This window comes from Platichthys flesus, chromosome 21 (genome assembly GCF_949316205.1).
Source record: "Platichthys flesus chromosome 21, fPlaFle2.1, whole genome shotgun sequence".
Classification (NCBI taxonomy): Eukaryota; Metazoa; Chordata; class Actinopteri; order Pleuronectiformes; family Pleuronectidae; genus Platichthys; species Platichthys flesus.
The window spans coordinates 8031630-8044947 of NC_084965.1; the positions used below are offsets into that span (position 1 = coordinate 8031630).

The 13318-nt window shown below is 41.8% G+C and overlaps 1 protein-coding gene across 1 annotated transcript in view; it reads right to left on the reverse strand.

Annotated features, from left to right (window-relative positions):
* The window catches only part of LOC133932731 (guanine nucleotide exchange factor VAV3), an 87331-nt gene that overhangs the window by 32338 nt on the left and 41675 nt on the right, over nucleotides 1-13318 (reverse strand). The window contains exons 3-13 of the mRNA XM_062379542.1: nucleotides 9791-9849; nucleotides 9630-9695; nucleotides 7905-8013; nucleotides 7665-7763; nucleotides 6463-6531; nucleotides 5941-6044; nucleotides 5243-5342; nucleotides 4876-4971; nucleotides 1556-1624; nucleotides 429-515; nucleotides 260-345 (exon numbers count right to left, since the gene is read on the reverse strand). Coding sequence (XP_062235526.1) covers nucleotides 260-345; nucleotides 429-515; nucleotides 1556-1624; nucleotides 4876-4971; nucleotides 5243-5342; nucleotides 5941-6044; nucleotides 6463-6531; nucleotides 7665-7763; nucleotides 7905-8013; nucleotides 9630-9695; nucleotides 9791-9849 — 944 coding nt within the window. The remainder of the gene's footprint in view (nucleotides 1-259; nucleotides 346-428; nucleotides 516-1555; nucleotides 1625-4875; nucleotides 4972-5242; nucleotides 5343-5940; nucleotides 6045-6462; nucleotides 6532-7664; nucleotides 7764-7904; nucleotides 8014-9629; nucleotides 9696-9790; nucleotides 9850-13318) is intronic.

Genomic DNA, 13318 nt, shown 5'->3' on the forward strand with positions numbered 1-13318 from the left:
AGACAAAGGGCGAGACTCACAGGGCACTTTGTGTCTGAGGGAAAAATCGCAGTGTAGCTTCAAACAAGATAAACTTGTTTGCAGACGTAGTTTAATCTATTGATAAAGAAATAAAACAAAGCAACACACCGTTGGATGTCCCCGGTTCAGGTCAAGAGGATCTCTGTCATTCATCACACACAGTTTATCTGACACAGCATCTGAATCGAGTCGGAGCTGCAGTCACTCCGTCAACCAGCGTGTCAACGTGACATCTTACCTGTCCTGTTTGGCCCGTTTGTCCACCGAGGACACCCGTACCTCCCCGTCTCCTTTGGGTCTCCCGTAGTTACTCAGAGGCTGATTCTGCAGAGGAAGCGGAAGACAGTGAAAAAAAAGGCCATTTTTGTTTCTGAAGTTGAAATCAGCAGAAGAATCGTGCGTCTTACAAGGTTTTCGATGGATTTCTGATACTGGTCGATTTCTCTCAGCGTCTCATTGTCTCGTTTGACTTCGTTGACGTACTGAGCCAAGTCCTGTGAAGAAATCGCAAAACAAAAGCTTGATATAATACAATTTTAGCTAAATAAGTTATATATTAGTTGTACAATAAAAGTAATTTCAGTATTTTTCATTCAGATTTGTTATGTATTTTTCTACACGCAGTATTCCTCCCTTGGTTTGTATATACATTCTTTTCTTTCACTCCCTAGTAAGAAAATTACATGAAGCAATCAATTTATCTATTTAGGCTTTTATGAATGCATATTTATTATATTACTTTTGCCTTTATTATCTAATTAGGTTGTTGGGCCTGTTTTTGTGAGTAACTTTAAGTCTCTGTTGTTAAAATAATTAAATAAAATTAAAAAAAAGATCACAACACAAAGAATAAAAAATAAATTTAAAAAAGTCCTGTATTCCTGATGCACGTCCCGTTTTTCTTTTACAAGCTTAAATTCCCATTCAGCACTTTTGTCCTCCACTGAAGTACAAACTGCTGATTCAGGCTCCCAAACCTCATCTGTCTCTTTATGACATTGGGCTTTTCAAATAGATCTGACTTGACAAAACCAATTCAAATTTTTCAGGTGACACCTAAGGGCTGTGTTGACGATTAATTTGTTCGTACATTATAAAATAATAACACAAAATAACAAATGTTCATGACTGAGATGAATATTAATCAAACTCATATAAAGGAAATCATTAGTTCAACATAACAAAAAGCCAAAAGCCATCATCTCTTTGCGGCTGTTGCGAAATTCTAACAAAATGAACCAGTCGACGTCCTGAGCGACCTGATTTAAGATAAATGTTTTTTTTCCTACTAATTGATAAGTGCTTTAATTTAATCAACATTTTAAACAACAGTCAACATTATCCAGTAGTTCAGTATCCCTGTTTCCCCAAAGGACATCCATTTATGATGCTGCCTCCACCAACACACCCCAACTTTTCTTTTGCAGTGTTAACACAAAAGCCAATGAAGCTTTATTTTTGGATGCAGCCGATACAACAGTTGTCATGAGCACATTCCAGCGTGATTTGTATTTTTGCTAAATGTAAAATGTACCTTCATGGCGTCCAGGGCCGTCCGCAGGTTGCTCTTGTCTCCGGCATCATGAGTGTGTTTCACAAGCTCCTATTGGACAGAAACAAATCACATGCAGGATATAAGTGCCCTCGTTTCTCATGGTTAAGTCTCTTTCAATATTGAAGGAAAGTAGAATATCTGCCCTGTGGTTCCAGCAACCAGTACAGCTTTATTATTATTCATACCACTGAAATCTTTACATTACATTTCATTTAGCTGACGCTTTTATCCAAAGCGACTTAAATTAAGCGCATTCAACTGTGAGGGGAAAAACCCAGAACAACAAGAATCAAGAAAGTACAATTTTCTTCAAGAAAGCCAAACTATTTTTTCAACGTATAGTCAGAAGTGTTTTTGGTTTGCGGCGGAAGATGTAAAGACTTTCTGCTGTCCTGATGTCAATGGGGAGCTCATTCCACCATTTAGGAGCCAGGACAGCAAACAGCTCACCGTGAGGGAGCAACAAGCCGATTGGCCGATGCAGAGCGGAGTGAACGGGCTGGGGTGGAGCGTTTGACCAAGTCCTGGATGTAGACTGGACCCGATCCGAACTTTTCAAAAACTCTGCATTTGCAGAAGTCTGGTTTTCAAATAACGATGGCAGTTTATATTGATCACACACCTACAAAGCACGTACAGGGGAAAGAAAATCCTGAGCTCTGCTACACTGATCCACACACGAGGGAATGAAACACTTTTGGCCCCAGATACCAAATGAGGAGGGGGAAGGAAAAGAATCCTGTTCTGAAGTCAATCATATTGTTTGTGTGTGTGTGTGTGTGTGTGTGTGTGTGTGTGTATGTGTGTGTGTTTGTCTGAAATTGCTTGCCGCTGCCTGGCTGCAGTGTAAACAAGACATCTAGACCTCAGCAGTGGAGGAGGAGGAAGGATGCCATGCTTGTCCTTCATACAGGTCCATACTGACCCCCCCCCCCCCCCCCCCACACACACACACACACTAACACACACACACACTTATCCGCTAAGGGAGATATATATGTCGTCTTGGCAGTGCTCAAATCCCTGGTGTCAGTCAAGCTCAACCCGGGCATTATTATCACTAGCAAGACGGCAGAGTCCTATCTTTCAAGGCTCGCTCCTGCATCCCCACCACAAACACACACACACACACACACACACACACAAACACACACTCACACACACACACACACACACACACACACACACACACACACACACACAGATACAGATACAGGAGAGGGGAGTCGTCACACCGTTCTCTGGGACCATACATGATGGACTCATCCAGGGAAACTGCGGCTTCGGGAGAAGGTGGGGGGAGGGGGTTTAGAAGAAATGATGAGCGGCAGCCGGGAAGAAAGACAGAGGAAGATTGATGACAAAAAAAAGACAAAAGAAAGAAAGCGAGGGCGAACGAGAGGAAGTCGGGGAGAGAGAGGATGTGACAAGACATTAGCTGTACACATTCCCTCTGTCACAGTGTGGGAGAGTGACCCAGCGGAGGGTTCCTCAGAGCAGCTCACTCCCACCAGCCGGTTCCACGGGGAACTCGGACCGTGTGGACACAAAAGAATCACTTTGCTTGATCAGGTCACTACATGACAACATGGGGGGTGATCAGAGGGTTTGATAGAACCTAATCTAACTTTTAATGGAAGAAAGGTATTTTTTATCTTTTATTGAATATATTCTTTTGGTTTGTTTGTATCTGCTTTAATGTAATGTCTTATACATGAGTTGTCATTATTATTATCATTATTCTTATTAATATAAAAACATTTTTAATAACTAATTTCTGCCGGAATAAAAGGACAGTTAATCCAAAGAAATAGTTTATCTACTGCCAAGCAAAGAGTCGGTAGAATATTCCAGAACTGAAATGTACTTCACATGGTTTAAAACAAATTGAAACCTTTCACAACTTCAGCTTATCCAGGTTCAAGTTTGTATTCTTGGATTTGAAAGCATCTCTTACTACAGAGGGTAATTCTCTGTACCTCAGCTATGATATAGCTTGAAAATAAACTTTTTTAATTGTTAAAGAAGAGAAACACATTCAGGCTGATGGATCACAAAGTAAAATATTTTGTGATGTTCAAATTCTTTTTTTTTACTTTTGCCAAACGCATCATTCCCAGATTTTTGTTATATTTAACTTTTAATTTTTTATTTCTCCATTTCTGGAGCAAGATCACAATTGAACTCACGAAAAAACAACAGAAACACAAAATCACTGACGACAATAGATGCAATCAGTTGAAAAAGTGGATCTCTGAAATGTCAAAACAAGGAACATGACACCTGAGTCACACCCTCACAGAAGCTCTTCCTCTTCATCTATTGTCCCCCTCTTTATCTCGTCATCCTCCTCAGTCATTGTCTCCATCACCTGTCAGTTAAGTTCCGGTCTTTTCAGCCTCAGTCATACAGAAGAGGCAGAAACAGAAGAGTCTCACAGCCTGAAGGACAAAGCTAGACGGGGGAATAAAACACAGACAACAGCGCCACTGGTGGAGGTGTGGGGTAGTGCCGGGTCGTCCAGAAACTAAGGGACGACATTTAAATTGAACTTTATGTGTAGGAAGATGGATGAGCACACACAGCTCATTACACAGCTAAAGGACGAAGTACTGAGATCCTTTATTTTAGGAAAAAGAAGTAACCTAAGTTAGATAAAAGTAGAAAGGCATCATTATTAAAATATACTCATTATTATTTATGTATTTATATGTATACAGCCTTTTAATGAGGCTGGTCAGTCTGTGGCTAAATGCAACTACATGGTTAATATATTATTCACTGATGTCATGTTTTAAATGTTTGTTCTTGTAACCATATCTGTCACATTAGAGAAGAAGACAAATATGTATCTCTGTGTGGAGTGGAGTAACAGTATCCAGTTTCTATAAAATGGAAATATTCATAAGTACATAAGGAAGAGCAAGTTACTTTCACTAAACTGCTGTGATGAGGGATAACGGTCATTTTTAGTTCTTTATGTTAATCAGAGAGTTTGAGACCTCAGTTTGTCTTTGTTCAGCACCTTTTTAAAATTGCCTTAGTCCACATGCATGGTGTAATTATTTGGACTCATCACAAGAAGAGTCAAACACACTGACTAGCACTCAAAACGTGCCTGATCCTGTTGAACGGTTTAAGCATGAAAAACCTAGTTCTGCTTTATATTCACACAAACGGAGCAGAAAGACATGTGGAATAAAACTGACTGACGGCCTGTCCTCATGTTCTGTTTCCCACCTTGGCTTTTTAACTGAGGGTGTGAGGAATAAAACATTGCCAATATGAGCTCAGCGTACCTGCAGCAGGAGGTGATACTTCAGGACTCGCTGCATTGGAACCACCAGCAGATCCCTCAGGGTGAACTTGCCATAGTTGGCTCTTTTCGAACACTCCTGTGCAGCACATAAGAAAATCATTTGATTAGTTATGTACATATATACACTAAGTGAAGACAAGCAGTCAGTCTGTTTAAGATAATTCTAATCACTTAAAAAAAAATGTTTATGACGTAGAAAGTTTGAAGGAGCAAACTACAGCAGGTTGTCATCCCCTGCAGTGCGTCAGGTCACCACTCGAGGGCGTCCTCTGACCGCTCTAACGTTTTAACAAATGGCTCCACCTTTTAATTAATTCTATTTATTATGACCAGTGATGAGAATTCACCTCCAGCTTCATGCGTACGTCCTCTCTGTCTTTGCTGATGTCGTCCAGGGAGGCGATGGCCGTCTCCACGTGGCTGCAGTATTTCCCATAAATCAACAACCTGGAGGAGACAGGTGAGACACATTATTACTAAAGTTAACAAAGCATAAAGCTAAAGTCTGGGGACACAAGTTAAAAAGCATAAATAAAATATAGTTCTGTGTATTGATTTGATAATTAAATATAATAACATTTGTATTACTGCACACATAATAATAACAATAATATTTTTTATTGGCTAAAACGTGCAGATACAAGTTTAAACCAGTTTGGTGATAGAAGATAAACTACATATTAAATCAGAGATTTAAACTGAATACAAAAACAATTACAATTAAGATTAAAATTAAAATTCCGGACAGGCTCTCAGATGTAAGTATGTTGGAATAAAGGATTTAAGATTTGTCACTGACTCAGCTTCATTCCCTCAGACTCTAAACCCTCAGCCAGGTCTCAGGACCAGAGGGTCTCAGACTACACACTGGCTCATATGGGACTCACAACTACCTACTGTAAGAATATAAAAAGAGGCTCAAAGTCAGATCTGAAATATACAGGGTAAAGAAGCTGATGCAGCAGGTCATGGTTCTGTTCACTTATTGTCTGTTTCAGGCATTTTGTGTGTGTGCTTATGCTGGAGGAGGATGACGATAGGGTACCTCTCTTTGAAAGTGATGAAGATCTGGTAAAGGTTCTGGGCACTTCTGTGGTGGACTGAGTCTTGGATTTCCACCAGTAAACCTTTGTGAACTTTCACCAGTTCCTGAAATGACAAAAGTAACGGCATCAATACTATTACTTTAATGATCAAAGGACAAATTGTGAGAAGAACGTAGAGAACCACTTTTTAAACTGGAATGTTTTTGTGTTCTGTCTGAGCAGCCGCCCAAAAAACATTAGCTGATTATCATGTTAAAAAAGAAGAAGTTGAAATTCGAAATGTTTTTTACTTTAAAATGGCTGATGGACAATTATTAACTGATGAAAGGACAAATAAATTCAACCCTGCTTTAATTTCAAACTAAACAATCACAGATAAAACCTAATGAGCACATAACAGCATGTCTTTTCTGCTGATATCAGTGAATGTATGAAAAGCACATTGAGGTCAATCCATCTGTGACCCTCAGTTGACCAGCTCTCTGGATGATTACAGTGTGTGGTGTCAGACAGTGACTCACCGGGATGTTCACAAACACCCTCTCCATCTCCCCCATGGATAAAAACATGGTGAGCGGCGTCATAAAGTGCTGTGCCAGAAAAACAGAGAGAGAGAGAGAATGTCAGGGTGTGAGGGCGTCCCTCCGGAGTCCGAGTGGGAAAGTCATTTTGCGAGAGAGTTATTATATTAGAGTTGTGAGAAAAAAAAAAGCTGCAGTCAGCAAAAACAAGGGGGACCGTCTGGGTCATGACAATAATCTCATTTTGAGAGTTTTGCAATTTAATGATTTCCTCTCAGAGAGCCGCCGCCGCCGCCGCCGCCATCGTCACCTCCACGTCTCAGAGGAGCGGGCGAACACAAACCACATTCCACCATCCACTTCATATCCAAAGTCATCTGGTGAGGTGCTCCGCCGGGAAATCAGCCCAGCTCCTTTTCCAGACGTGACCGTGCACAGGAGGGAGCAGGTAAGTAGCCGGGGGGGCTTCCCTCGCAATTTGTGCCCTTTCGATTACAGTTTGTTCTGGGATTACGCAAAACTAATGTCAAAGGGTTATTTCCCTCTCTGAGCACAGTTACCCAAATGCTAGTGATGACAGCTTTACACATTGATCACTATTGCTCGTGATCAATATGGCGTTTCTTTGGTAACCCACTGTGGCAGAATGTGGGCTCGTTGTGATAATTGTGGCCATGTCGAGATTCCTCACTGCTCACATAGTATTGATTGAGGCTAGCTGCCATTTTGACCGATCACCTCTAATTAAATCAGTCCTGAGGATGTTTTTCAAACAAATTGTGTGGTGGGCCGAGTGGGTGTTTGTCTCAGTTTGTGCTGTGGTGAGCTGCTCTGATCACATCCTCTCATAGCTCTACTACGAACACACTGCATTATGGAATATAAGGGTTAGTGATTACCACCCCCATTTTCCATGATGCAATATGGGAAATAATGAGTGCACAGTATAAGGGGAAAGAAATCCACTAAACAATCGGACAACACTTAAACCAAAATGGCAAACTCACTATTCAGTGGGCTTGATATTTCAATTTAACTCTCAGAAGTTTGATGGATGCAGCTGCTATTGTGATAAAACTTCAAACTTTGATATGTTAACATCAGTGGATAGACAATACAGAAAATCATCTATGGACATTTCAAAGACTCACACGTTTGACAGTAAACATGACCCACTGCGGGGGCCAAAGGTGTGCAAGTACCTTCTCTATAGACTCCAGGGTCTCAGTGTATTTCTCCTCTGTCTGCTTGATCTCTGTTAAACAGCAGCTCCTGATGTCGGTCTCCTGCTTGTGAAACGCCTACACACACACACACACACAAACACACACACCAACTTGTTACCGCAAAGCTGTGGGCTGTTGATTCATCAACCAGACGTCTTCCCCACAACCCTTTGATATTCACATCGATGACTCAGTGTAGACGGGCGTTTTACTGACCGGAGGAGGGAGGGCTTCTGTCTTCATCAGGTCCTCGTAGATCTCGCCGCCGTCTTCATCGTCGTACACGCAGTCATACAGATCCTCCTCATCCTCCACCCCGTTCTCACTGCAGCACACGGGACACGACACCATTATGTGACATCAAAAGCACATGGAATGTTCACACACACTTTGTTGGTCAGGAACAAAACTCGTTGAAAGTGGCTCAAGAACCCACACAGGTAATAAGGTTAAAGGTTTTGAAAAAGTTAACACAACAATAAAACAAATACTTAAATGGATTAAAATTGAAATCCTGACATAAGTGAAAGTGATTTTTTAAGAAGTGACAGATCAAAGAAATTTAATCTCAGAGTTGAATTGACAACCCTCAATGACCAGACTCCAGGAGGCCTTGATAAACTGATCTAATGAGGCACCCAGGCTCATATGGGGTTAGTGGACAGTGCAGGTATGTCGAGTGTGTGCAGAATAGAGGGGGAGTCAAGCAGGTAAAGCACTGACTGTGTGTAGACTGTAAAGAATCTTTCCCGGCACAAGACCGACAGGATTGATCTGAAACACGTCCAGTAAAAGAAATGCATGTTCCTGCACTGACGGAAGAGCATAAGAAATTATAAAATATAAAATATAAACACCAGTGTGTGTAACTGCACTTATTGTACAAGTGGAGCTAGAATAACACACCTACAACAAAAACATTTCAAAGCTCCTGTGTCCCTCCTCGTCGATTAGGGGCGACTTGTTCAAACCACCCATCATAAATAAAACCACACTGTTACAGCACCTTGTAGGTTGCAGTAGTTGTATAACAGCAGGAGATGTGTGTTTGGATCTTGGCGCTGTTTACATTTGCAGAAGAGCGTGGTCAGGGTCTAATTTATTCTCTTCTCCCTCGTCCTCCTACTCATGATCTGACAAGAAAGGACGGGGGGGGACATATGAGGATCCCAGTTCTCGTGGTCTGGTTCACTCGGAGGTTATGGGTCTGAAACCGAGCAGCCTGTGGAGACGCTGCTGAGCTGAGCATCCTGAACCAGCTGGGAGCTGCCGGCCAGTCAGGCCTCCGCAGACTGGCTGCCCCCAAACAGTTGGAAAAGTGCTGAACCTGAACTTCAGTGATAAGAAAACAGTGAATGAATGATGCGTTCTTAAGATAAGTCCCTGACCCTGATAAACCAAGGCACAGTCGGTCTTTTACTGCAATGCTCGCTTTTGATAAAAAGCCTTTGCCTGGCACTGTGAGGAGTCCTGTTTGCTATGTGTTGAATATTAGGATTTTGTGACTTGTTCACTTTCAAATGTGCAAAAAAAAAGTAGTATTTCTTGTTTTGATCAAATTAAAGCACAGCTACCACAATTGGTTGAATGCAAGGTCTTCAAATTACCAGGAAATTTCCAGAGTTTGATCAGTTTTCCCGAGTTGAACGGGGTAATTGAGTTCATGAAAATCTGTTATTTAAACTGGTAGAGCTTTCATGAGTGTGTGGGAAGAGGGTGTTAAAAAATGATCCAGCCACATGCCCACAACGCCTGTGAGCGGGGCGGGCGCATACTGGTAGCCTGGGAGGTGTTGGCCGCCTTCCAGTCAACACCCAGGGAACAAATGTCACCTGCAACCCACGACATCCTGTCCATATTTAAAACAAGAGACTAAATAATAAATAGACCTTGTGAAATGAAGCTGGAGGAGGGAAAACTAAGAGAGAGGGGTTCACATACTCTATCAGATCCACCAGGTGGTTGTAGATATCCTCATCCTCAACACTCTCCTCTGTTGGAAAAGGCCTTTTGAGGGAAAACAGAAAAAATTAAATGTTATTTCTATTCATGGGACAATATGACTAAATACAATTTTTGTTTCACACTGTGTCCAAACCCACCTGATTCCAGTTTTCTGTGCAATAATTGAGTGGGAAAGTTTGGAAAGTGTGTCCATCACCTGCAAAGGAAAAAGAGGGATATGTTAGTGGGCGGCACTTTTGTTCAGAAGACAGATCTAGCTGCAACTAAACAAGGGTTGGTGGTTTCCATCCCCGGCTTCTCCAGTCAGCATGCTGATGTGCTCTCGGGCAAAGTACTGAACGCCAAATTGCTGCTGATGTCCGGGCCGACAGTGTGTGATTAAAAAGAAGCGCAACATTTAAAGCTACTACTAATATTTAACGCTTTGAGTGGTGGATAAGACTAGAAAAGCACAATATAAATTTACAGTCTATTTACTATTTATTCTCATTTAATGTCATCTGCACTGTAAAAACATACACTGCAATACTCCAAGGAGACACATGAGGGCAGCAATCTCAAACACTCTGACAGCCAGTGTTAAATATGGTAACTGGGCAGCACAAAGTAATGATCAATGAGAGACACCACAATGCATTCACGAAACCAAATAATAAAGTATAACAAAATGTATGAAAAAAAGAAAAAATAGCAGCTTTTATATCTGCACCAAGTAGGAATTTATGGAGCTTCTGAAAATTCTTCTGTGGGTCACGACAACACGCCTGTACACTGATTTAAAAAAACTAGATACATCTGCCCTGGAGCATCAGCCCTCAGAGATCAATACTGATCACACAAGTGGGCCCTCCCCTTCCCCCACCACTACACAGAACAAACAGCTGCACACAGAGCAGGGACATGCTGTTTCTGGTGACACCCTTTAAACTCCACACTGTGCCACGGTGCACCATGGGACTAATATCACGACGCACAGCTTGTCACTGACATAGAATTCATGTTCGCCCAGCATCGGACTGATGCTGATGATTGATGGACTGTATGTGTATCAGTATTCAGAGCGTTTTTTACCAGGAGGACCTTTTATTTTGAAGGGTCTCTTTTGATGAGCCGAGTGGTGTGGATCAATCGAGTCATACGTAATCAATCATCCCTGTGTTTGATCTCTCAAAGAGACAGAGGAGGACACTGACTGATGACTAAATATCTTCTTAACAGTTGTGTGAAGATGATGATGAAGTTGATGATGGCTGAATAAAGGAACTACTCGATGAGCTTCAGTTGTTCTTTCTTAAAATTATGAGTTTTTTATGACATGAATCTGTCGAAAGCAAAGATTCTTGCTCCATCATACTCGCAGATAGTCTGACGGAAAAGCAGATGTTTCACAGTGTTGTACTCTCGAGAAGGAAAACATATATTAGCCACCTCGGCCCCCCCACGGACTCTCAAGGTGTACCTTATCTAGATGCACAGACATGCCATCTTCCTTAAGCATTATAAATCAAGAGGATCTCATAACTTCAGGTAGTTGTGTTCTATAGTTGAGTTCAGGTCAGGTCACAAGAACTCATAAAGATGATGTATAGGAACCACCCAGTAAATGTAAATGTCCCCACAGTCTGTGTTAAGATACCAGGCATCAACTGATGGTTGTCAACTCTCCAACACTGACTCTAACCTTACTTTTCATAAATCTGGCAAAGCAATCCATCATCTCCGACATCAGACGCGTCAGCGCGCTACTGACAACCCGAAGCACAGACGAGGGCATCAAACTAAATCAAAGGGAAACATGAGTGGTGAGCGGCTGCAGCAGAGGGGCGGGAGTGGGGGGTGAAGGAGGCAGGAGAGGTGGTGAACTGCATTCATAGAGCAGGGTTAGGCAAAAAAGCAACATTGATAATTATTGAAATATTATTGTAATCATCACTCAGGAACAAAAATCAGCCTTCAAACTAAGACAGGAGTTTGAAAAGTTAATAGGACATGTCAACTTATCTCAAGGGTGTCCTCTTTTCCTTTCTTACTTTATAAACAAAACGTATATATCCTGTCAACCTTGAGTTAATATTGACCTATGGAGCTGTTCAGGCCGGGACTCTGATCATGTGACAGAATTTCAGGGGCTGATTGGACAATGCACAGTGAAGTGATGACAACTTGGAAGAAGGATCAACCTTCGTCTGACCCTCAACCAGAGTAATGAAAAACCATCAAATAAGACTTTTATCCTAACCACACCTTGTTTGCTATTTTATTTTATATCATAACAATGTTAAACTTGAACATAAATGTATCAATGTATAGTGCTGTCGATATAGGGAGGGAGTTTCCATGGGTTTCTGGTGTTCATTTCTACTTTTTCTTTTGTCTTGAAACCATTTTGTGCTTCAGCTTGAAAGATGTATTCATCATCATTATTATTATTATTTGTGTGCATCATATTTTGCACCAGATTAAATCAGACATTAGCACATTAAAAAGACATTTGTACAACATCATGTCAAGCATCTATTAACTATTAACCTAACATACAGTGTGTGCTCATTGTCTCTCGTGTTCAAATATTTAAAAGAGCAAACACGGATGCATTCAAAATGACACATCTAGTTTCTGTGTGACTCCTCAGATATTTCCCAGAGCATCGTTGTCGCTCCAGTTATTAACCGTCACACAGCTGCTCGACACAGTCAGTGGTTCCCTCCCTCCCGTCACGAAGGAAGGCCGGGACACTCGGAGGCCAGCTGGCAGGAACCCCGCGACTGAAAGCTGAAGATCCACTGCAGGCTCAACACAGCATTTAGAGCACTCCCACTTTGCGGCCGAGTTTTGTTGCATCGAAACCCTTTTGGCCTCGGCAGATACATGAGTCACACGCCGTTGCAACCAAAGTGACCACGTGCACGCGGCCGAGAAGACTTTCCGAGGACTCGCATCCATCCATCAGCGGTCAACCACTAATAATAGAAATGTTAAGAAATGTGCACAAAGGAAATGAGTGGTGGAGATGTATTTAAGTTTAGCTGCAAAACTCCATTGGTCAGCAGAAAACTATAGATGATTACCACTGTTCTCAGAGCTGCTTTGTGTAAGACTTAAAAATACAGCATGATTCAGTTGTCACAAGGGCTCCGGAGAGCGACCTGCACGGTATCACTCCTTCAAACCACTTCATTTCTGTCTTGACACAGTTATTGCTTCTGTGCTGCACCACTCACTCTATAGTTAACTAAGGGCAGCATACACCATCCTATTTGATCGATTCCCCCATCTAAGATCCACATTAATAACAAGACCAGAGCTTGGACCTGTACACAGATATCATATACGTAGCAACTTAGCATCCAAGGTTGCGAGCTCGACCATTCGTGTGTCAGTCTCAGATATCAGCCAATGACATCTCACAGCCGGAAATGACAGAAACCATCTTTTACACGATTATGTTTGGAGTGTGCTTTGATTTTTTTTGTTTTGTTTGGTCCATGTTCCATTTGATAACATGGATGAGGCGGGATTTATGACCTATAATGCAGCCAGCCACCAGGGGGTAATCAAGACGCTTTGGCTTCACACACACAGACGTTTGCAGTTCGGGGCTCGACAGGATCAGACTGATGATCTTGGTTTAATGGCGATATACAGCAGGTCGGAAAACACAGGAA